The sequence below is a fragment of the Populus nigra genome, chromosome 14, assembly GCF_951802175.1.
Source record: "Populus nigra chromosome 14, ddPopNigr1.1, whole genome shotgun sequence".
NCBI lineage: Eukaryota > Viridiplantae > Streptophyta > Magnoliopsida > Malpighiales > Salicaceae > Populus > Populus nigra.
The window spans coordinates 14,825,769-14,851,632 of NC_084865.1; the positions used below are offsets into that span (position 1 = coordinate 14,825,769).

The following is a 25,864-nucleotide window of genomic DNA, read 5'->3' on the forward strand; positions in this document are numbered from 1 at the left end:
ACTCATGTGATCTCCAAATATTTATTTTTTCTAATTGTAATCTTGATTACAAGTTTTTATGAAATTTATTTAATTTATTTTTTTAATTAGATAAGTGTTGTTAGGAAACTAGTGTTTTAAAATTTTATTTTTATTTTTCTATTTAGTATTAAGGCTTATAGTTTTCTTATTCGAAAGTTGTAATAGCACTATGAAAGAAAAGAGAGACATTGTTTAATATAATTTGAGTGATATTAGAGTTTTTCTATATTTATCACCATGTTTTTTATTTGGAGAGTTTTAAGCAATTAAGGAGGTTATTCCACTATGATATCACCAATGTATTTTTTTCAATATATACACATATATATACATTTTCCGTTATTTTCTTTTCCAGGAAAGAAAATGAATATAAAAAATAAATAAAAGGTGTCTGTTTCAAGGTATTGTAATCCCACTTCATTTTGATCATGCTGCCTTGCATTCATCACTCGGAGATCGTGAGTCAACCAATTCATAAACTATAATTTCAGCCATACACGTCCTAATCAATGGCGTTAACTATGCATTTGATTCCTCAGAAATTAATGCAATTAAATAAATAATTAATTAATTAAATAAAACTTTGTTAATGCGGTAGTTCATCTAGAAAACACAAACTTTATATACATATATATATGTCATTTAATTTGAATCCAATATTTTTCATTGGTTGGTATAATTGTTGGTGCAATCATTGATTATATTTTATTTGGGGTCCATTATTTTGCTAATTTTTAGAGAATACCTATATTATAATCACAACTAAAACATTAAGATTTTATTTTATTGTTTAATAAAAAAGATTAATATTATTTTTTGCATTTATGTCATTTGTGTTTGTTAGTCTTTTTTTTTTTTTTAGGGAATGATAAACTACAGCTCATCTGTTACTTATACAAAGAAAAAAAATATATGGGCTAGGCATGCTGGTCTTCAAGCCTACACGCTGATTCTTCATGCCCTAACATGGGTGAACTTTTTTTTATCCTTTTTATTTTAATTTATTATTTATAATGAGGTTTTTTATTTAATTTTATTATTTAATGTTAAATTAATAATAAAATATTTTTTGTATTATTATCATACAACAAAATAAAAAATTAAATCAATTAAGTGGGGTTTATATAACTTGGCTTCAAAATTTAACAAGTTAACTAAATGTTAATCATAGAGTCTAGTTAAGATTTTTGTTATTTTTTTATGTTTTTTCTGTCAATTTTATTATTTAGTGTGAGATTTTTATTGAGTTTTATCTTTTAATGTTGGGTTAATGGTAAATTAATCTTGATAATTTTTATCGTATAATAAAATAAAATATTAATTCGATCTAGTGGAATTCATATCTCAGATCATGGGATAGATCAACTAAATATCAATTAAAGAGTTGGGTATAAATTTTTCAAGTTTAAACACTTCTACAAAGTTTAATAACAATGTTGGAAGGTATTTAATGATCTAAATATGCTTTTTTTTTTTGTTTCTTAATGATCTAAATAAGTTCATAGTCAATGATTTGATCCAAAATTTTAAACATCAAGTTAATCAAGCAATTAGTCTTAAGTTGTATATAAACCATGCATTTAAAAAAATAAATTAATATTTTAAACTGTATACAAATTTTTTTATAACATGTTAGTCGTTATCTTCTGGATTGCTCGATATCTTAATCTTGCTGTTTAAGATCATTATTCATCATTAAGCCTTTATTTACTATATTTTACTCTTATCTATTTCAAGTTGACCCGGCTGTTCCGCTTGGCAACACCTTTGCAGGCTACTTCCTTCCTTGGAAGCTTCGTGATTTGGATATAAAATATATATGTAACTTGAGAGCCAAGGTTACTTTGTACTCATCAGGATAATATATACCTACCAGGAGTTGGAGACCGTATTGCATTAAGTATAGTAGTTTTGATTAGGCTGCCATTTCCATACATTTCCCTGCTGCTACCACTTCATCTTCCTTCCCTTTCTCTATCATTATGCTCACCTCTTTCTACATCTCCTTCCTTCTCCCGCTTTTTATTCTTCCCTTTACTAATTCAGTTTATTTTCAATTATCTCAGTTTAACGAGACCAACATGTATTATCAAGGTGATGCAGTGGCTTCTGGTGGACATATTGAATTCAACCTTCTGACCTATATAAATCGTGTTGGTTGGGCAACCTATCCTGAAAGGGTGCGGCTCTGGGACTCGAGTTCAGGAAAACTTTCTGATTTCACATCTCATTTCTCCTTCTCTATTGATACCCGGGCTGTACCTAATTATGGTCATGGAATTGCTTTCTTCCTCGCTCCTGTTGGTTTTCAAATCCCACCTAATTCTGCTGGTGGCTTCTTAGGTCTATTTAACACTACTACCATGAAATCCCCTCAGAATCAAATTGTTTCGGTGGAGTTCGATTCTTATCCAAATGAAGAATGGGATCCAAAAGTTGAGCATGTGGGGATCAACAACAACTCTATTATGTCAGTTGTACATACACCTTGGAATGCAAGCTTTCACAGTGGAGATACTGCTGAGGCATGGATCACCTATAATTCTCCTAATCGAAATTTGAGCGTGTTTTGGAAGTACCAAACAACCTCAAATCCTGAAGAGAATTCTAGTCTGTCTTACATAATCGATCTCAGTAAGTTTTTGCCTGAGTGGGTCACTGTTGGCTTCTCAGCAGCTACAGGTCAGAATCTAGAACGGCATAGACTTCTATCTTGGGAGTTCAATTCAAGCTTGAACGTTAAGGAGACGAAAGGTAAGAACTCAAAGAAGAGCAAGATTATAATTGGCGTCATTGTTTCGGTACTTGTTCTAATAGCTGGGGCGACAACATTTGTGATTTTGTGGAGGAGGAAACAAATGATAACAAGAAAAAGAGCAGCAGAGAAAATGACGTCGATTAATGAAGCCCTTGAAAGAGGAGCAGGGCCAAGAAGGTTCTCTTATGATGATCTAGTTTCAGCTACAAACAACTTCTCAGACCAGAGGAAGCTAGGCGAAGGGGGGTTTGGTGCTGTTTATAGGGGATACTTAAATGATATGGACATGGAAATTGCAGTGAAGAAGATTTCAAGAAGTTCTAGACAAGGTAAGAAAGAGTACATCACTGAGGTGAAGACCATTAGCCAGTTGAGACACCGTAATCTGGTGCAACTCATAGGCTGGTGCCATGATAAAGGTGAGTTTATGGTGGTATATGAGTTCATGTCAAATGGCAGCCTCGATTCTCATCTCTTTGGCAAGAAGAAGACGAGTCCTCTAAGTTGGTCCGTGAGATACAAGATATCTCTTGGCCTGGCCTCGGCACTGCTTTATCTTCATGAAGAGTGGGAGCGGTGTGTTGTGCATCGAGATGTCAAGTCAAGTAATATAATGCTGGATTCTAGTTTTAATGTCAAGCTTGGTGACTTTGGGTTGGCTAAGCTCATGGACCATGATGAACTTGGTCCCACTACAACTGGGTTAGCAGGAACTTTCGGTTACATGGCTCCAGAATACATAAGCACAAGAAGGGCTAGTAAAGAGTCTGATGTGTACAGCTTTGGAGTGGTGGCCTTGGAAATTGCTAGTGGAAGAAAGGCAAACGATCTCGTCGATCAAAATCCGGAAATGAGCTTGGTTGAATGGATTTGGGAACTATATGGATATGGAAATCTTAGGTTGGCTGTTGATAAGAGACTTGACATTAAGGATTTTGATGAAGAGAAACAAGCAGAGCATTTGATGATTGTTGGATTATGGTGTGCCCACCCCGACCAAAATTTAAGGCCATCAATTCGACAGGCAATTCATGTTTTAAATTTTGAGGCTGCAATCCCAAATCTGCCTCCAAAGATGCCTGTTCCTGTGTTTCATGTGCCTCTGCCATCACTTGCTTCTAGTGAGCCTTCTTCCATAACAAATACTAGCCTTGATGCAGGTCGTTGAGTACTATTTCTATCCAGGCTTGTACCTACTCATCGATCCATCAATGCATAATTTCGATATTCTACTGCTACGCTAAGCCTTTGTTCCTTTCATATGTAGTGTAATTAAAATATATTATGATGAAGTAGTAAGAAATTCAGATTGAATTTGTGCTTAATTTCCACGGCTATTCTAGGATGAGGTGTCTGGATTTAATCGTTTCACTTTGTCCTACAAAAACAATTTTTCTATCAAGATATGATAAGAAACCTTTCGTTCCTCAAGTTAATAAATTTGAGGAGGAAAATAATATATTACAATAAGGATAAAAACATAGGAGAGTTCATGTTACGATGGTCATGTGTTGTGTTGTTATGTGTTTTTGTGTGGTCTTTTATTCTATGTAGTTATTGATTGCAAGAAAAATCAATTTTCAAAGTCAATTTGGATGTTAATTAGAATAAATTAAAGTTTGAGGACTTAATTGATTTTTAAAAGGTTTAATAATTAGATGAATTAGGGGCTTGATTGTAAAAATATTGAAGTTTGATGGATAATTAAAGACTTCATTGAAGAAATCCAAAACCAATTACCAAACTAAAAAAAACATATGATTATAGGGGTTGAATTGACCAAATCATTGGCTAAACTAAAGAAAATTAAAAGTTTAATGGTAAATTAAGGATCCAAGTGTATAAATTGAAAACCAAAAACCAAGATGAAAATAGAACTGAACTTTAGGGTTAATGATTGATTTTAGTAGGGGCGAAATTGCATAAAATTAAGAGTTTGAGAGGCAATTACGGGTGTAATTAAAAGCAATTAGAAGAACAGAGAGTAAAGTGAATATTGTTTAATTCCAAAATTAAAAACTCTAATTTTTAGGGTTTAACCTAGACGACGTATCGTTCAGCCACTGTTTAGCTTTTTCTTTGGCAATTTTGGCTAATTGAGTAGCCACCTTCAAGCAAATAAATATGGTGTTTTCAATCACCTTTAGGGTTGTAATCACCACCATTCAACTAAGAAACACCTTATCTACAAAGATCAACTACTCTCATCAAACATTTACATCCTATTTTTTTTAATGAACTCAACAACATTTTATCCCTAATCAGTTATCACTGCATTTTTAGATTCTCGACTAATCGAGTTGGCAGCTTCAAACGAATGAATATAAAGTTACAGACCTCTAAATTGAGCAAGAATGGATTCAATCGAAAGGTATGCTTATCCTTTACCAAGTTTAAGCAGTCTCCAATGATGTTTACATCGGAGTTGCTCCAATGAAGTCTCAAATTTGGTCAACTCAACCAGTCTTGATTAAGATATCTATTTGTGCAAAATCACTCAGCTTTCTTGTGTGTTCACACTTAAAATTTCCAGAGGTTTCTTATCAAAGATTATAAATCTTTCATCAAAAATCAAAAGGTGAGGGAGCATGCCTTTATCTCCAAGTAAAAGAAAACCACTTAAACAAATTTGTTACTAAATCACCATCCCAAACCCATTGAACGATAGAGGTTCCAACCGTTAATATTTGTCCAAAACCCTTTTATTTTGATCAAAGGGTTAAGCTTTGATCAATCTATATTTGAATCCATCAAGAACCCTAGCAAAGCTCTATAAATACCCCCTGAAAAATGAAGAAAGAGGAGAAAGAGTAAAAACAATGGAGAAACACACTATGAAAAGATCTTGATATAAATGTTTAAGAGCCTAACATAAAAGGTCTAATAAGCTTTGGAAGGAAAAAATAGTGATAAGGAAAGAAGAAAAGATAAGAGAAAGAAAATAGCAGTTAATAGTTAGCAATCTTAGAGAAGGTATAATCATGTAAAAGTTTAAGGGTGAAATCTATGTAACTTGCCTATTCATGCTTTCTTAATGTTTAAACCTCTTTTGACATTATTTGAGTGTATCTTGTAATTTTTTTGTTTGATTTTAGCTTTAGAATAATCTCATGTTTTTTGGTAGAGTTTGATTGTTTTTGTTCTTGTTTTAAACATGTTTTAGATTGCTCAAACTTTCGCTATAATAGTTTGTTTTAGTTTTGGTCAATAATGTGTTAGAGAGACTTGCACTAAATGCATGATTCTTGGTTTTGATGCTTGTTTGATTCTTTTTTTTTAGCCCAATAATATGTTGATGATGTATTTGTGGTATTTTGATTTGTGTTTGAATATGTTTTGTAATTAAAAAAAAAAGTAAGTTGACTTTATTTGTGGTTTAAAAATTTTGGAAGGATGTTGATCAATTTGATATTTTGTAGTGCAAGTTCATGGTTTATACAAGTATGTTTTGACATATAGATGATAAAAATATCAAGTATTGGTAGTTTTGAAATTTAGAACTTCATACATGTTATTGATGATTTGATGTTATTTTTTAGTTCTTTGAATTCAATTATGCTTAGTATTAGTAATGTAGTTTATAAGGACGAAAAGTAACATGTTTCAGAAGTCTAAGAGGCTAGTTCTAGGTCTAACAGTAGGGTGGGAATTTATGGGTTGCTGGGTTCGGTTTCTTCATGTTCTTAGGAAGAATATTGTCTTAGCCTTATGATTTGGACCAACTTTGATCCATTTCTTTGCACTAAACCATTCAGGCAACTTGACTAGTAGATAATCTAGGATTTATTTGTATCAACAACAAGTTTCTAATGGTTTTAGTCCTAGAGTTTTAGTTTTGAACCGAAATCTATTTTGACAAAATTGTGTTGATTCTTTGATAACCAAAGTGAATGGATGCTAGATTATGAATCCTTGTTAATTTTGAATAAAACCTTGCCCTTGATTGCTGAAAACTTGTATGGATTGAGATTTGTGTTTGTTGGGTTCTTGATGAATGTTTTTTGTATTCTTCACGATTTGAGTGTTTGATCTATTTTTCTACGAAATTTTCTATGATTTGTGTTAATTTTTCAACTTTGATTTTATTTCAATTTAAACCTTTGTTTTGGTTTAGTTCATGGGTCAAACCTTGGTTTTTTGTTCGGTTCATGGTTGAATCAGTTTTTTTGGGTCGATCTATTTTGTTTTATTTCAGGTCAAGTACTTAAAGCTTTGTTTGTTTGGATTATTTTTTGTTAATGATATTTTTGTTTAAGAAGGTGTTTAACAAACATACTTTTAAGTCTATTTTGTTAGTTTTCTAGGGGGGGAAAAGGATGGTTTTACTAAATATAGCCTTACAAAAATAAATATTAATAAAAAAAAAACTTATAGGTCTAGTATCCAAAACCGACATGTTGTTTAAACATCTTACTACAAACTGGGAATTTAGCCGAACTCTAGCCCAAAGGGACAACCAGCCGCCCAAACTCCTGTTTCCAGTTATATATATATATATATATATATATATATATATATATATATATATATATATATATATATATATATATATATATATTCTAGGCAACTATCATAGACAAATATTCTATTTTATACTTTTAAAATAGAACTTCAACTTCACCACTTATGAGATATTTAACTCCAGGAATGAATCGGAATGAATTTTTTTTCATCAAATGAACATGAAAAAAATATATATTAAATTTTAAAGATTAAAAAAAAAGTGATATTTGTTGGGAAAATATAATATAATGAAAGTAGTCAATGATTGAAATCTTATATAAATCGAATAAGTGATCACTTATGTGTATGAATCAATCCCTTTTAATGAATTAGATATGGAATTGAAAAGGATGGATACCTACAAATTCTTTGTGAGAAAGTCTTTTCGACTATAAAAAAATATAAAGTCGAATTCCACTAGAATTCTCTCGAGTGATAGCAGTTTTTTTTTATGACCAAATAGAGGTTTTTCAAAAGGTCTAAATGATGTAACATACATAATTTATATTAATATATATATATACACACACACACACACACACGAGAATTATAAAATACTAGCTACGTGACCTGTGCTCTGTCACAGGTTAAATATTTTTATTTTTTATAAAAAATATATATACAGGTTTTTTCAATGTATTTTTGTAGTTCAAACAATGTAACAAGTCAAAACGTTTATGCACACATGTGATCAAATAAACCAAGAATTATATGCACTAATAAATAAATAAAAATCATTAATGACACCTAAAAACAAAACTTAAAAAATAAAAACATAAGTATATATCAATATATTTAATCTTGAAAAATAAAACATTAAATTGATTGGATAAAATAGAAAGAAAAAAATAACTTGTAAGGCTACATGTATTAAAAATATCATCTGAAAATAAATATTTTTTATTTTCAAAAACATAGTTTATTTATATAAAAGATAAAAATAAAACCATAGACGAATAAAAAAAAACCTCTCCAAATATTAAACACATAACAAAAAAATCAAAGTTATATTTTATTATTTAAAAGAGATCCTTAGAACAAAATAAAAGAGAGAAAGTTTTGTCTATTATTTTGGTTTTTAGTTTTTTAACCGGTCACATCGCTTTATTTCTTTATAATTGAACTCTTTAAAGTTATATTTTTATAACAATTATGTTAAATTTAAGCATCTTAGATCTAGTAGCCTTGCAAAAGCTAACGGTCTTAATTGTCTATTATTTTGGTTTTTAATTTTTTAACCGGTCACGTCGTTTTATTTTTTTATAATTAAACTCTTTAAAGTTATATTTTTATAATAATTATGTTAAATTTAAGCATCTTAGATCTAATAGCCTTGCAAAACATAACAGTATTAAGTAAGTACAATAAAATTTAAAGTACAGAGCTCATAAAAAAAATTAATTCTATTCATTCTTTGAATAGTTAAGCAATCATCACTTTCAAGAAAAATATTAATTGATTTTGTTAAATATATTCTTGCAGTTGATGTTATACCTTTGTAGCCATACAAAAAGTTTAGAACTTTTTTTTGACATTATGTTTTTAGTTTTAAGGTTTTAATTTTTTATGATATTTCTAATTTATTTTTTTTTATGTTTTTTTTGTTTTCTTAATGTAACCCATATTTTTTAAAAATAAATTTTATTTTTTTATATTTTTTATATAAAATATGCACACACTATTATTTAGATCTTTTTTTAATTGAATTGGAGTATAAGATTTTATTATAATAAATTATTTTAAGAGATATTTAATAAGATTTTAAAAATTTAGAGATTGAAAAATCTTTTTTTTCCTCCTTACTTTGTATAACATGAAGGTGAATGATGATAATCGATTAAAACGTTATGATATATATTATAGTAATCAATGAAGAAGTTTAAGAGTGTACTAGTAATTATTTTTTAAAATATTTTTTTTAAATGTATTAAAATAATATGTTTTTTATTGTTTAAAATTTATTTTAACATCAGCTCATCAAAAAAATCTAAAAATATATAAAAAATAATTTAAAATAAAAAATTTAAAATTTAAAAAATATTATTTAAAACGTAGTTTATCTTAGCTCTGTACAGGATATTTCCACTTTCTTGTGAGTCCAACAATGGTAAATCATCCATCACTTCCCCCTCTCTTTCCTTTCACTTTCTTTGTTCATTCTTTCAGACCAGCATATCCTTGTTGTCCTAATATTTATTTGTCAATAAAAATAACTAGTTTGTATGTTCGTTATATCTTGTGGGCACTCTAATTTTTTAAATATATAAAAAATATATTGGTCTCAATAAATGTTTTAGTATTATCATTAAATTTCAAAAATACAATTATTTTGAAGGCTTTTTTTAAAGCAAGATAAAATTTTCTAATAATGTATCTCTTGTTTATTTAATTTTTAAAAATACAAAAAATTTGTGTAATCGAAAGGTAAAGAAATCACATATGTGATAAAACATGTTCAAAATATATTTTAAAAAATTTTAATAATAAGAAACTGATTTTAATCTAATTTTCATGAATACCTTTTTTTTATTATTTAAAATCCATATCAAAACTTAAAAGTAAATGTAAAGAAAATAAAATAAAAAAAATTAAAAAGCTAGCGAAGGGCCAAGCCCAGCGCCTTATCATGCTAATCACGCGCCTAACACTGCATTTGCCTCTTATTAAAAAAAAAATTAAAAAAAAAAAAAACCAATACAGACAACAAGTCATCTATTACACTTGAGAAAATGTGTCCATCAACTCTGGAACCCACAAATCCCTGGCCTCCACATGCACCAATTGACTAAGTCAATGCATGAATTTGTTATCAAATTATTAAAAATTAAAATACATCAATAGAATTTTTCTTGCCGAAGACAACTCATCGACACCAAGTCTTGTTACAAAAATATGATTAATTAACGAGCAATTTATTTTTTTCATCAATTTTTTAACTAATTTTTTTATATAAAAATAAAATAAAATTTGATATCAAAATATTAAATGTTCAATCACAAATAAAAATAAAACAATTCTTTAAAAAACACTATTCAAAAAGGCGTGGCTTAAATGATAAGTAAAAAAAATTCATTGCATTCTTTAAAGTTTATTTGTTTTTATTTTTAATTTCATGATTTAGTTTTTATTTATATTAAAATTTATTTTTAATAATTATTAACACATATAATTCTTAATTAATTTTACTAAATATATACATCAAAATTTTAGTTCATGATTAAAAAAAAATTATTTGTAAAAAGTTTGGAGGTGAATTTCTCAACGTTCACTGGAGGGAAGCGTGTGGAAAGCGTATAATTGAGAGTTTACCATTTGCTTGACCTATGAACCTTATTCATATTTTCCATCTAGTTTAAGGGCTTCTCGTAATATAATTGAAACCTCTTTTTAGTATTTGATGATGTATAATCTATTTTTAAAACTTATTAAGACATATAATCCTTAATTAATTTTACTAAGTATATACATAAAAATTTTAGTTCATGATTAAAAAATTCTTATTACTAAAAAAACATATTAATAATGCTTGAATATTTTATTTATTTATTTTAATTTAGCTCGCAATGTGCCGCCTTAATTAAATCTTGTTTTTATGAGAGATGAGGAATTTTTTTTAGGTCAATTGCTCAACGTTTACTGGAGGGAAGCGTGTGGAAAGTGCATAATCGAAATGACATGGAGTTTACCATTTGCTTGACCTATGAATCTTGTTCATATTTTCCATCTAGATTAAGGGCTTCTCGTAATATAATTTAATTTGTATGTATTAGAATTTAAATTCATGATTATAATTTTTCTTGCTGCTAAAATAAATAAACAAGTTAATAATATTTAAATATCTTTTTATATTTTTTATAAAAAAAATATGTGACCTACAACGCAATATAATACCAATCAATAATCATATTCGATCACAAATTAATCTTGTTTCCACAATGTAAGAGGAAATTACCAAAGGCCAATTGCATAAAGTTTACTCGAGGGATCGGTCGGGATGGGTAGAAAGTATATTATAATATTCCTTCTTTATTATACGCGTTCTCTTAATATTTAAAGATTGAAAATCGAAAAAAAAAATGAAACTTGGTATCAAAATATAAATCTTCAAAAAATTAGGGACCAAACGATAGAAGATTTGAAACCTTAGGGATTGAACTAAAGTTTCCCACATCAAAATATAAATGGGGCATGTGTTTTTGTTATTCTTTGTGTCAAATCTAGATCTATTTCTTTTAATTTCTATTTTCAACCCTAATTAAATCTTGATTTTGCAAAATCAGAACCCCTTTAATCTGTAATATCTTTGGAAACTCGGAAAATGAGAGATAATCCAAATTGAAAGAAGTGCATACAAAAGAAACCATGAAATTAGCATTTTGGAGGATGAAATTGAAAAAACTAAGAGTTTGATGATCAAAGTGGACAAAAAAAAAGAACCGCTTATATTAATAGTTGAATTCATGGACACTAATGGGTGCTGCATGGAAACATCCATTTTCACGCTGTCTTTTTCAAGAAAGAAACAATGGAAAAAAGAAAGGTTCAGAATTTTATTTTCACGTATTTGATTTGGAGTGCATAATTTCTCTAAGTTGTGGAGGATTCGGTTGCTTATCCTAAAAAACAAAAAAATTATTTATATAGAAATCTAAAAGAAAAGAAAAAAAAAAACACTTTAGAATTTTTAGACAGATCCCATCTTCTAGAATTATTATTAGTTTCTTAATAAAAGACTTCGGCCTAGGTAGCTAGCTTGGATCATATTGCATCCTATAATTTTGTTTTGGCAGCCATTTTCATACATAACTCGTAGCTGCTCCTACCGCTTGTTCTTTCCCTTTCTCTATCATGATGTGCCCACCTAGCTCTTTCTACAACATAACAAGAATGCCTCATCATTTCTACCTCTCCTTCCTTCTTCCGCTTCTCCTTCTTCCCTCTGCCAATTCAGTTTATTTTCAAACATCTCAGTTTAACGACACCAACATGTATTATCAAGGCGATGCAGTGCCTTTTGGTGGACATATTGAATTCAACCTTGTTGATTATATAAATCGTGTTGGTTGGGCAACCTATCCTGAGAGGGTGCGGCTCTGGGACTCGAGTTCAGGGCAGCTTTCTGATTTCACATCTCATTTCTCCTTCACCATTAATACCCAAGGTGCAACCAATTATGGTCATGGAATTGCTTTCTTCCTTGCTCCTGTTGGTTTTCAAATCCCACCTAATTCTGCTGGTGGCTTCTTAGGCCTTTTCAACACTACAACCATGAAATCCCCTCAGAGTCAAATTGTTTCTGTGGAGTTTGATTCTTTTCCAAATTATGGATGGGATCCAAAAGTTGGGCATGTTGGGATCAACAACAACTCTATTAGCTCAGCTGTATATACACCTTGGAATGCAAGCTTTCACAGTGGAGATACTGCTGAGGCATGGATTACCTATAATTCTCCTAATCGAAATTTAAGCGTGTTTTGGAAGTACCAAACAACCTCAAATCCTGGAGAGAATTCTAGTCTGTCTTACATAATCGATCTCAGTAAGTTTTTGCCTGAGTGGGTCACTGTTGGCTTCTCAGCGGCTACAGGCTCTAATGTAGAACAACAAAGACTTCTATCTTGGGAGTTCAATTCAAGTTTGAACGTTAAGGACACGAAAGATAAGAAGAGCAGGATTATAATTGGTGTCACCGTTTCGGTACTTGTTCTGATAGCTGGGGCGACTACAGCACTTGTGATTTTGTGGAGGAGGAAACAAATGATGACAAGAAAAAGAGCAGCAGAGACAATGAACGTGACGTCGATTAATGAAGACCTTGAAAGAGGAGCAGGGCCGAGAAGGTTCTCTTATGATGATCTAGTTTCAGCTACAAACAACTTCTCAGACCAGAGGAAGCTAGGCGAAGGGGGGTTTGGTGCTGTTTATAGGGGATACTTAAATGATATGGACATGGAAATTGCAGTGAAGAAGATTTCAAGAAGTTCTAGACAAGGTAAGAAAGAGTACATCACTGAGGTGAAGACCATTAGCCAGTTGAGACACCGTAATCTGGTGCAACTCATAGGCTGGTGCCATGATAAAGGTGAGTTTATGGTGGTATATGAGTTCATGTCAAATGGCAGCCTCGATTCTCATCTCTTTGGCAAGAAGAAGATGAATCCTCTAAGTTGGGCCGTGAGATACAAGATATCTCTTGGCCTGGCCTCGGCACTGCTTTATCTTCATGAAGAGTGGGAGCGGTGTGTTGTGCATCGAGATGTCAAGTCAAGTAACATAATGATGGATTCTAGTTTTAATGTCAAGCTTGGTGACTTTGGGTTGGCTAGGCTGATGGACCATGATGAACCTGGTCCCACAACAACTGGGCTAGCAGGAACTTTAGGTTACATGGCTCCAGAATACATAAGCACAAGAAGGGCTGGTAAAGAGTCTGATGTGTATAGCTTTGGAGTGGTGGCCTTAGAGATTGCTAGTGGAAGAAAGGCAAATGATCCCGTTGATCAAAATCCTGAAATGAGCTTGGTTGAGTGGATTTGGGATCTATATGGATGTGGAGATCTTAGTTTGGCTGTTGACAAGAGACTTGATATTAAGGATTTTGATGATGAGAAACAAGCAGAGCGTTTGATGATTGTTGGATTATGGTGTGCCCACCCCGACCGCAATTTGAGGCCATCAATTCGACAGGCAATTCATGTTTTAAATCTTGAGGCTGCAATACCAGATCTGCCTCCAAAGATGCCTGTTCCTGTGTTTCATGTGCCTCTGCCACTAATAACTTCTAGCCAGCCTTGTTCGATTACAAATACAAGCCTCGAAGCAGGAGGGCGTTGAGCACTATTTCTGGCCCAGCCAGTGCTTACTCATCGATCCATCATGGATAACTTCGATATTCTACTGCTATAATAAACCTTTGTATCATTTTGTATGAAATATATAATTAAAATATGCATGAATCTTTGTATCAGTTTGAGAGGTCAAGGACATTAATTTCAGTTCACATATAATTAACAAGTTAATTATTATAATAATGTAATTGGGATGGATTATGTCATGAAGCTGCGTAACATGATATACACGGTCATGGTCCTGCAGGTGAGGTTCAAAGGCAGCTGCGTAACATTGAAGATGGTCAGCTTCATGACAAGGGTTTTGGACCTTATTCTACCATTACAAAGAAAGCAGAGAAGGAAGCTGAGGAAATAGCTAAGACAGTCAATGATTTGCGCGATATGAAGGAGTTAAATACTGGATTGCCTGCACCGAGCCAAGAAGATCTTATTTTTCACAGGTAATTGATTGATGAATTCATGAAAAACATTCACATAAAAAATGGATTTTTCATGGACTGCAATCCAAGGCTAAGATGTATGGGTTTGATATGGGCCTCATGTCTAAGCTTACTCCTCGTTGAGCTTGATCATTGAAAGTTTGTCTAAAAAATATGTCTCAACAAGGATTCTCAAATGCTTAAAATAGTAAATATATATTTAAAGGAAAGAAATTGGAAGGAAATTAGACAAAATGTAAATGTAGAGAAATGTTGAGTGTGAAAAAATTATTACTTTTTAATTTATCTGATAACTAAGGTATTATGGTAGCATTAGTGTCCATCATTAGTTGTATTTCCTTGCACTTTTATTGATAGAAAGGTTGGTAAATATCAGTGATATATTGGCTAAAATAGCTATTGATTGAAAAAACAAAAAGGCAACTGACTTGTATAGAACATGGTGCACGGTGCACCACGACCATTGACTAAAAATGTAGTGTCATTCCGTATAAAAAATTATACTTGTAAAGAATATGTAAATAAATACATAGAAAAGTTTGTGTATGGTGTTGCATTTTAACTTGTGATAACTTGAAAAAAGTTTAGCATGTATGTAATGGACAGTTCATGTGGTGAAAAAAGAAAGAGAGGTAGAAAATGTGGGAGAGAGAAAAGAAGAGAGAATGTGTGAGAAGAAACACGGGAAAAAGAACATAATTGAATTAGTAAAAAGCCTGAGTTGATTTAATTTTATTTTTTGGTTTTTATGTTTTTTTCTTTGTTTGTAGATAATATTAAAAATTATTACTTTTATTTTTTTATTTTAAATATAAATGATATACATTTATATTTTTTTAATTGGATTATAATATTTTATTCAAATAACCAATTAAGAATCCAAGAGATATATATTTAATCAACTTTCAAAAGTTCAGTAAAGCTTTTTCTCTTCTTGTGTAACCTAATGGTGAATAATGATAGTTGATTAAAACTTTATGAAGGACATTACAATCGAAACCTCGTATAGAGAAATATTTGAATGTGTCTAAGATCTTGAAATTAACCTTTATTTTAATAAGAGATTAGAGACTATGCTGGCTGAAGATTTTTTTTAAAGTATAAAATAATCTATATTTAGGGTTTGTTTATTTTCAGTCAAATATACAAATAAAAAATATTTCATAATTAAAATATTTTTCATTTTCAATAGTGGTGATCGAAGAGGAAATGATGGGGGTATTCAGATCGAAGAGGAAATGTAGTGATACTTTGACTATAAATAGCCATTGACCGAGAAAAAAGACCTCATTTGCATAGAACATGGGTGTTGGACATGCATGGACGGTATAAGTTGATGCATTCTGACTTCTCGTAACTCAAAAGAGTTTAATATATGTGTATTGGACAGTTCATGAAAGTAAAAGATGGCATAATTAAGATATGATTTAATTATTTTGATTTATTTAGAGTGTGTTTGACAGTGTGATAGCGGTTACTTTTCAAATAACTTTTCGTGCTGAAATGCATGTCAATGATGTTTTTTTATTTTTTAAAAATTATTTTTGACATCAGTACATCAAAACAATCCAAAACATACAAATCATATTAAATTAAAAAAAAAAAAATTTCAGGAACGCAGTATTTCTTAATTATTAGGATTTCTTAGAATTAATTACTTTTGATTTTATCAGAGAAGTGTTGCTAGAAAACCAGGGCTCTAGGACTCTATTTTTATTTTATTTTTCCTGTTTAAGGTTTATATTTAAAGACTGTACGTGATGGAAAAAAAGGAAAAAGAAAAGGAGTCTTTGATTTATATAATTTGAGTGACATGGGAGCCAGTTTCTCTGTAGTTATTACTACGTTTTTTTCAATTTCAATATATATATATATATATATATATATATATATAAAATTTCACATAAAATTTCAGCCGTGATTCAATTAAGTAATTAATAATCCATGTTAACTGCTAACCATCCAATATTCATTGTTTTCTTCTTAATCAACTATATATTGGATTGCATAATAATATCTTAATCTTCTTGTTGTTTAAGACCAGCACTTATCACACCAAGACCTGGTTTATATATCTCGAGGCGACTCGGTCGGCTGTTCCTGTCGCCAGCGGATTTGTAGACCCTTCCTACGAAGCTTCTTACTTTGGGCATAAAATAAATATATGTAACTTAGAGTCAAGGTTTATACCAATAAGGATAATGGCCTCTGTAGATTGCTTGCGCCATTTTGCATTATATTAAATTTTGTTTAGGCTGCAGTTTTCATACGATTCCTAGCTGCTGCTGCTTGTTCTTTCCCTTTCTCTATCATTATGCTCACCTCTTTGTGTAAAGCCACTTTAATTAGTTGGCATAATTGATGGGATTTAAGTGGGAGATGAGTTGTAATTGGTGGAGTGTGAGTGGAAGATGAGTTGGTATAATTGGTGGAGTATGAGTGGAGGATGAGTTGTTAGGCATATATTCCTCCTAAATTTATGACCATTATACCCTCATTCTTGCCTATAAATAGGCAATGCATTCAAGCCTATATGCACACCAAGATAGAAAAGAGAAGAGTAGAGTGAAGAGAGAGTAATCCCACAAAATTGTGAGGTATTTGTGAGAGAGTAAGTGAGGTGTTTTCTCCTAATAATAGAGAGATTCTTAGTTGTTCTCCTATTATTTGAGAGAGGTTGTAATTCCCACATTACTTAGTAAAATCCTTCTATACTTGCCTGTGGACGTAGCCCAATTGGGTGAACCACGTAAATTCTTGTGTGTCTCATTTCTCATTTTATCTTATTCCTTGCCTTTTGTCTTGTCGGGTTTGCATGCCAGTATCCTAACAGTGGTATCAGAGCCTGGTTGGTTGGTGTTGTTAATACACAAAAGTTATTCGTGTATACGGTTACTATTCACGTCTACGGTTACTATTCATCCATACGGTACTGTACACATAAGTTACTGTTGGCGTATATAGAAAGTCAGTGCGGTGATTAAATACAGTCTAGGAAGTTCTGTCTAAGGAGATTGGGTTTTAAGCGGGACCGTTTGTGACCCCTCCAATCTTTCCTGGGAACTTACTTAGTGAAGTATTATTCACACGATACTATTTCTATATACGTTACAGTTCTGTGAAACGGTGATAGCTGAATAGATCACGGTGAATAAAATGGCAGCAAAGTACGAGATTGAAAGGTTTAATGGGAGCAATTTCTCACTCTGGAAAATGAGAATCAAGGCAATCTTAAGGAAAGACAATTGCTTGGCAGCAATTGGGGATCGACCCGCGGAGATCACTGATAATGCAAAATGGAATGAGATGGATGGCAATGCTATTGCTAACATACATTTAGCATTAGCCGATGAAGTATTATCAAGTGTGGCGGAGAAGAAAACAGCTAAGGAGATATGGGAGACTCTAACAAAGCTATATGAGTCCAAGTCTTTGCACAATAAGATTTTCTTAAAGCGGAGACTTTATACCCTTCGAATGGCAGAAACCACGGCGGTGACTGACCACATCAACACAATAAGGACTCTATTTTCACAACTCACTACGTTGGGTCAACAAATAGAGGAAAGTGAACGTGCAGAGCTTCTACTTCAAAGTCTTCCAGATTCGTATGATCAGCTCATTATCAACTTGACCAATAATATCCTCACAGACTATTTAGTCTTTGATGATGTTGCAGCCGCCATCTTGGAAGAAGAAAATAGGCGCAAAAATAAAGGAGACAGAAATAGTTCAAACCAAGCAGAGGTATTATTGGTGTCAAGAGGGAGATCAACGGAGCGTGGCTCCAGTGGGAGTCAAAGGCAAGGGAGGTCCAAATCAAGAAGCAAGAAGACTGTGAAATGCTACAACTGTGGCAGAAAAGGGCACTTCAAAAGGGATTGTTGGTTTAAAAAGGGTATAGAGAACACTGCAGAGTCATCAAAACCTCAAGGATGTGTTGCGAGCACCTCAGAAGATGGGGAGGTTTTATATAGTGAAGCAGCGACAATCTCTACAGATAAAGAAGAGCTTACTGATGTCTGGCTAATGGATTCAGGAGCAACATGGCATATGACTCCTAATCGAGATTGGTTCCATACATATGAACCCATCTCTGGAGGCAAAGTGTTCATGGGTGATAATCATGCTGTAGAGATTGATGGCATTGGCACCATCAAATTGAAGATGTATGATGGCTTGATTCGCACTATTTCAGGAGTGCGGCATGTGAAAGACTTGAAGAAGAATCTTTTGTCCGTAGGACAATTTGATAGTCTTGGCTGTAAGATCCGAACAGACAATGGAATAATGAAAATTGTCAAAGGAGCGCTGGTGGTTTTAAAGGCAAGAAAGACAGTTGCAAACATGTTTGTATTAATGGGAGAAACACATCATGGGGCAGAAGCGTCAATCGCATCAGCCAATCCTGCAGAAGAGAAGACGATGATGTGGCATCAAAAACTAGGCCACATGTCAGAGAAAGGTTTGAAAGTTCTCTCTGATCAGAAGTTACTCCCTGGGCTTACAAAGGTTACTTTACCTTTTTGTGAGCACTGTGTTACAAGTAAACAGCACAGGTTGAAGTTTGGCACATCAACAACTAAAAGCAAATGCATCTTAGACCTGATTCACTCTGATGTTTGGCAAGCACCGGTTGTATCCTTGGGAGGAGCAAGATACTTTGTATCATTCATAGATGACTTCTCCAGGAGATGTTGGGTGTATCCAATTAGAAGGAAGGCAGATGTGTTCACAGTCTTTAAAACTTTCAAAGCGCGGGTGGAACTTGAATCTGAAAAGAAGATCAAGTGTTTGAGGACTGACAATGGAGGAGAATATACCAGTGATGAATTTGATAACTTCTGTCAACATGAAGGTATCAAAAGGCAGTTCACAACGGCATACACTCCACAACAAAATGGAGTGGCAGAGCGGATGAACAGAACTCTATTAGAAAGAACAAGAGCAATGTTGAAGGCTGCAGGTCTAGAAAAGTCATTTTGGGCAGAAGCAGTCAATACCGCCTGTTATGTGATAAATCGATCTCCATCAATTGCAATTGAGATGAAGACACCAATGGAGATGTGGACTGGAAAACCAGCAGATTATTCTCGATTGCATATATTTGGAAGTCCTGTGTACGTGATGTACAATACTCAAGAAGTCAGCAAGCTGGATTCAAAATCCAGAAAATGTATATTCTTGGGATATGCTGATGGAGTGAAGGGGTATCGCTTGTGGGATCCCACTGCCCACAAAGTAGTCATCAGCAGGGATGTCATATTTGCAGAAGGTAAAATGCAAATGGAAGAACATAATAGCATTCTAAAGGAGACTACAGCAGTCCATATTGAAAATACTCAGAATCATACTTCTTCTGAAGCTGTACCAGAGCATGAAGAGCAAGAACAAATAGAGACTGAAACTCCTGAAGTTCGGCGGTCGACTCGTGAAAGAAGGCCACCGGCTTGGCACTCAGAATATGTTACTGAGAGTAACATTGCATACTGTCTTCTAACAGAGGATGGAGAGCCTTCAACTTTCCACGAGGCTATCAAAAGCACAGATGTATCTATGTGGATGACAGCAATGCAAGAGGAGATTGAAGCTCTGCACAAGAATAACACTTGGGATCTTGTTCCGCTACCACAAGGAAGAAAGGCCATTGGCAACAAATGGGTTTACAAGATAAAGCGTGATGGCAATGATCAAGTGGAGCGGTATCGTGCAAGATTGGTGGTGAAAGGATATGCTCAGAAAGAAGGAATAGACTTCAATGAGATATTTTCTCCGGTGGTACGACTTACTACAATCAGAGTAGTCTTGGCAATGTGTGCTATATTTGATCTTCACTTAGAGCAGTTAGATGTGAAAACTGCATTTCTTCATGGAGAACTTGAAGAAGAAATTTATATGCTCCAACCAGAGGGTTTTGCTGAAACAGGCAAGGAGAACTTGGTTTGCAGGTTGAACAAATCTCTATACGGTCTCAAACAGGCGCCGAGGTGTTGGTACAAGAGATTTGATTCCTTCATAATTAGCCTTGGGTACAACAGACTCAGTTCAGACCATTGTACGTATTACAAGAGGTTTGAAGAAGATTTCATCATTTTGTTGTTGTACGTGGATGACATGTTGGTGATAGGCCCCAACAAAGATCGAGTCCAAGAATTGAAGGCACAGTTGGCTAGGGAGTTTGATATGAAGGACTTGGGACCAGCAAACAAGATTCTAGGGATGCAAATTCACCGAGACAGAAGTAAGAGGAAGATTTGGCTTTCTCAGAAGAATTATTTGAAGAAGATCTTGCGACGCTTCAATATGCAAGATTGTAAGCCAATTTCCACCCCACTTCCTGTTAACTTCAAATTATCCTCAAGTATGTCTCCTAGCAATGAAGCAGAGAGGATGGAGATGTCTCGAGTACCGTATGCATCAGCAGTGGGAAGTTTAATGTTTGCCATGGTATGCACAAGACCTGACATTGCACAAGCAGTGGGAGCAGCTAGTCGATACATGGCAAATCCTGGTAGAGAGCATTGGAATACTATTAAGAGGATCTTGAGATACATCAAGGGTACCTCAGATGCTGCATTATGTTATGGAGGATCAGAATTTACTGTCAGAGGTTATGTTGACTCAGATTTTGCTGGTGACCTTGAGAAAAGAAAATCCACTACAGGCTATGTGTTCATAATTGCAGGAGGAGCTGTGAGCTGGGTCTCTAAACTTCAGACTGTTGTAGCATTGTCCACAACAGAAGCTGAGTACATGGCAGCTACACAAGCTTGTAAAGAAGCAATATGGATGAAGAAACTTATGGAGGAGCTCGGACACAAACAAGAGAAGATTCTTTTGTATTGTGATAGTCAGAGTGCTTTGCATATTGCAAGGAATCCATCATTTCATTCAAGAACAAAACACATAGATGTTCAGTATCACTTTGTTCGTGAAGTGGTGGAAGATGGAAGTGTGGATTTTCAGAAGGTTCACACAAAGGAAAACCCAGCAGATGCTTTGACCAAACCAGTCAACACTGACAAGTATATATGGTGCAGATCCTCTTATGGCCTAGCAGAAACGTAAGCAGCATGAAGATGGAAAGTATAGAAAGGATAGAAGAATCACAAATGATCAAGTGTGAAGACTTGATTAAATCATCAAAGTCTTCAAGTGAGAGAATGTAAAGCCACTTTAATTAGTTGGCATAATTGATGGGATTTAAGTGGGAGATGAGTTGTAATTGGTGGAGTGTGAGTGGAAGATGAGTTGGTATAATTGGTGGAGTATGAGTGGAGGATGAGTTGTTAGGCATATATTCCTCCTAAATTTATGACCATTATACCCTCATTCTTGCCTATAAATAGGCAATGCATTCAAGCCTATATGCACACCAAGATAGAAAAGAGAAGAGTAGAGTGAAGAGAGAGTAATCCCACAAAATTGTGAGGTATTTGTGAGAGAGTAAGTGAGGTGTTTTCTCCTAATAATAGAGAGATTCTTAGTTGTTCTCCTATTATTTGAGAGAGGTTGTAATTCCCACATTACTTAGTAAAATCCTTCTATACTTGCCTGTGGACGTAGCCCAATTGGGTGAACCACGTAAATTCTTGTGTGTCTCATTTCTCATTTTATCTTATTCCTTGCCTTTTGTCTTGTCGGGTTTGCATGCCAGTATCCTAACACTTTGTACATCTCCTTCGTTCTCCCGCTTCTTCTTCTTCCCTCTGCCAATTCAGTTTATTTTCAAACATCTCACTTTAACGACACCAACATGTATTATCAAGGCGATGCAGTGCCTTCCGGTGGACATATTGAATTCAACCTTGTTGATTATATAAATCGTGTTGGTTGGGCAACCTATCCTGAAAGGGTGCGGCTCTGGGACTCGAGTTCAGGGCAGCTTTCTGATTTCACATCTCATTTCTCCTTCACCATTAATACCCAAGGTGCAACCAATTATGGTCATGGAATTGCTTTCTTCCTTGCTCCTGTTGGTTTTCAAATCCCACCTAATTCTGCTGGTGGCTTCTTAGGCCTATTCAACACTACAACCATGAAATCTCCTCAGAGTCAAATTGTTTCTGTGGAGTTTGATTCTTATCCAAATGATGGATGGGATCCAAAAGTTGGGCATGTTGGGATCAACAACAGCTCTATTAGTTCAGCTGTATATACACCTTGGAATGCAAGCTTTCACAGTGGAGATACTGCTGAGGCATGGATTACCTATAATTCTCCTAATCGAAATTTAAGCGTGTTTTGGAAGTACCAAACAACCTCAAATCCTGGAGAGAATTCTAGTCTGTCTTACATAATCGATCTCAGTAAGTTTTTGCCTGAGTGGGTCACTGTTGGCTTCTCAGCGGCTACAGGCTCTAATGTAGAACAACAAAGACTTCTATCTTGGGAGTTCAATTCAAGTTTGAACGTTAAGGACACGAAAGATAAGAAGAGCAGGATTATAATTGGTGTCACCGTTTCGGTACTTGTTCTGATAGCTGGGGCGACTGCAGCACTTGTGATTTTGTGGAGGAGGAAACAAATGATGACAAGAAAAAGAGCAGCAGAGACAATGAACGTGACGTCGATTAATGAAGACCTTGAAAGAGGAGCAGGGCCGAGAAGGTTCTCTTATGATGATCTAGTTTCAGCTACAAACAACTTCTCAGACCAGAGGAAGCTAGGCGAAGGGGGGTTTGGTGCTGTTTATAGGGGATACTTAAATGATATGGACATGGAAATTGCAGTGAAGAAGATTTCAAGAAGTTCTAGACAAGGTAAGAAAGAGTACATCACTGAGGTGAAGACCATTAGCCAGTTGAGACATCGTAATCTGGTGCAACTCTTAGGCTGGTGCCATGATAAAGGTGAGTTTATGGTGGTATATGAGTTCATGTCAAATGGCAGCCTCGATTCTCATCTCTTTGGCAAGAAGAAGATGATTCCTCTAAGTTGGGCCGTGAGATACAAGATATCTCTTGGCCTGGCCTCGGCACTGCTTTATCTTCATGAAGAGTGGGAGCGGTGTGTTGTGCATCGAGATGTCAAGTCAAGTAACATAATGCTGGATTCTAGTTTTAATGTCAAGCTTGGTGACTTTGGGTTGGCTAGGCTGATGGACCATGATGAACCTGGTCCCACAACAACTGGGCTAGCAGGAACTTTCGGTTACATGGCTCCAGAATACATAAGCACAAGGAGGGCTAGTAAAGAGTCTGATGTGTATAGCTTTGGAGTGGTGGCCTTAGAGATTGCTACTGGAAGAAAGGCAAATGATCTTGTTGATCAGAATCCTGAAATGAGCTTGGTTGAGTGGATTTGGGATCTATATGGATGTGGAGATCTTAGTTTGGCTTTTGACAAGAAACTTGATATCAAGGATTTTGATGATGAGAAACAAGCAGAGTGTTTGATGATTGTTGGATTATGGTGTGCCCACCCCGACCGCAATTTGAGGCCATCAATTCGACAGGCAATTCATGTTTTAAATCTTGAGGCTGCAATACCAAATCTGCCTCCAAAGATGCCTGTTCCTGTGTTTCATGTGCCTCTGCCAGTATTTACTTCTAGCATGCCTTCTTCCATAACAAATACTAGCCTCGAAGCAGGAGGGCGTTGAGTGCCCAGCAGCTTGCACTTACTGATCGATCGATCACCATAATTTTGACGTTGTACTTGATGTTTTTTATATTTAAAATCTCAAAACCACTTATATCCTAGCTAATTTTCTCATCTTTTAAGGATTAATTTCAATTCATCTTTCAAGGACAAATTTTCATGGTATCATGATTTGTATCTTTTAATTGGAATATAAGAGTTAAATTGCATCGAAATAAAATTTAAATTAATCTTTATTTTAACAAGGCCTTATGAGTAGTTGTTGGGGACTGTACAGTGCTGCTTGAGATTTTTCCCAGAAACAAAATTATCGATATTTGAGTGTTGCTGGCGTGCGTGTGTCTGTGTAGGATGCTATGCTATGCTATGATTTCATTCTCAGTGATTAAGTTTCGTTTCCATTATATATTCAGCATCAAGGTTTTCCTCCCACAACACAAAAGGGTTGTTATCATGCATAGACGGCAAATATATCTTTATATTTGTTCATTAAATTAAAATTAAAATTAAACGATTATAATTTAGTGTATGAAAAAGAATTACGCGTTGATCATGTTAAATCCAAATAACATGGCTGGATTTAAATCCTCTTTTTTATTTATTTTAGAAACATGAAAGAAAAAAATCGAAAATGCAAGCAATTTGCCTGTCTTCATGATATATGATCTATATTAATTAATTAATTAATTAATTTGATTGCTTAAGACCACTACTATACAATCCATATATAGTTTTTGTTTCTTAGGACAGAATCAACTCATCCCTCTAATTAACTAGAAATGTTCTTATTATGTATGTCCAAATGAAAGGAACAAAACACAACAATTACTCTAATAAAATAAAGATTTGGTGGATGTTCCATATGTCAAACACAGAAGCATGATCGTTTCAAAAAACAAAAGATGTCAATTAATTAGCATCTCCATGTTTTTTTTTTATTTCTCCAAATTATTAGATTAATGTTTTTTTTATTTCTCCAAAAATCTAAAAAAATGTTTTTTTAATTAAAAAACATTTACCATGTCAAAATGACATCACCAAACAGGCAAGTTGCATGCCGGCCAAGCACTTCTATATTCAATACAAATTAAAAGTAAATTGAGGGTCGGCTTTAGACTATTAATTATTAATTAGAGAGGTAGGAGTGGAGATTTCTTCGAGGAAACCTGTCAGCTAGTAGTTTGGAATTAAATCCATTCATTCATGTTGAGAACCTTCACACACTTAATTCCACTAATTACTCTATTAATGCATCCAAAGATACGCGTACTTTACTAAGTCTTCATCCTTTAAGTTAGCTCCGAGCTTAAATATTACAACACTAAGTATAACTAAGTCACATGAGAAGAACACATATAACCATCATCATTTTATTTAAAACTTGGATCAGAACTATGAGATGATTCAAACGACTATTTCAGTTTTAAAAAAATGATGTTGTTTTAAATTTTTTATAAAAAAATATTACATCTTTTTATTCGGATCTTGCTTTAAGTTATTTCTGAATCAGATTTTAAAATTATGGATATATATCTATAAAAATATATTATAAAAATTAGTGTTTTGTCTAGAAGACAGTCTATTTCTAACGTTTTTTATATAAAATAAATAAATTTAAAATGAGAAGATGTCAAAATAATTTGACCTAGTATGGTACGTTACTAGTTAATGTAAAATTCAACAAATAT

The 25,864-nt window shown here is 33.6% G+C and overlaps 3 protein-coding genes across 3 annotated transcripts; all 3 read left to right on the forward strand.

Annotated features, from left to right (window-relative positions):
• The first annotated feature begins 1,884 nt into the window (after positions 1–1,884).
• On the forward strand, positions 1,885–4,104 carry LOC133672873 (L-type lectin-domain containing receptor kinase IX.1-like). Its single transcript, XM_062093427.1, has one exon. The coding sequence runs from the start codon at positions 2,004–2,006 to the stop codon at positions 3,945–3,947; it is 1,944 nt and encodes a 647-aa protein (XP_061949411.1). The 5' UTR covers positions 1,885–2,003; the 3' UTR covers positions 3,948–4,104.
• A 7,946-nt stretch (positions 4,105–12,050) lies between these two features.
• Positions 12,051–14,238, forward strand: LOC133672378 (L-type lectin-domain containing receptor kinase IX.1-like). Its single transcript, XM_062092773.1, has one exon. It carries the CDS (start codon positions 12,131–12,133, stop codon positions 14,114–14,116), a length of 1,986 nt encoding a protein of 661 aa, XP_061948757.1. The 5' UTR covers positions 12,051–12,130; the 3' UTR covers positions 14,117–14,238.
• LOC133672576 (L-type lectin-domain containing receptor kinase IX.1-like) lies at positions 14,234–24,330 on the forward strand. Its single transcript, XM_062093021.1, has 3 exons — positions 14,234–14,258; positions 14,378–14,573; positions 22,164–24,330. The coding sequence occupies exons 1-3, from the start codon at positions 14,234–14,236 to the stop codon at positions 24,175–24,177; spliced, it is 2,235 nt and encodes a 744-aa protein (XP_061949005.1). The 3' UTR covers positions 24,178–24,330.
• Positions 24,331–25,864: the final 1,534 nt, after the last annotated feature.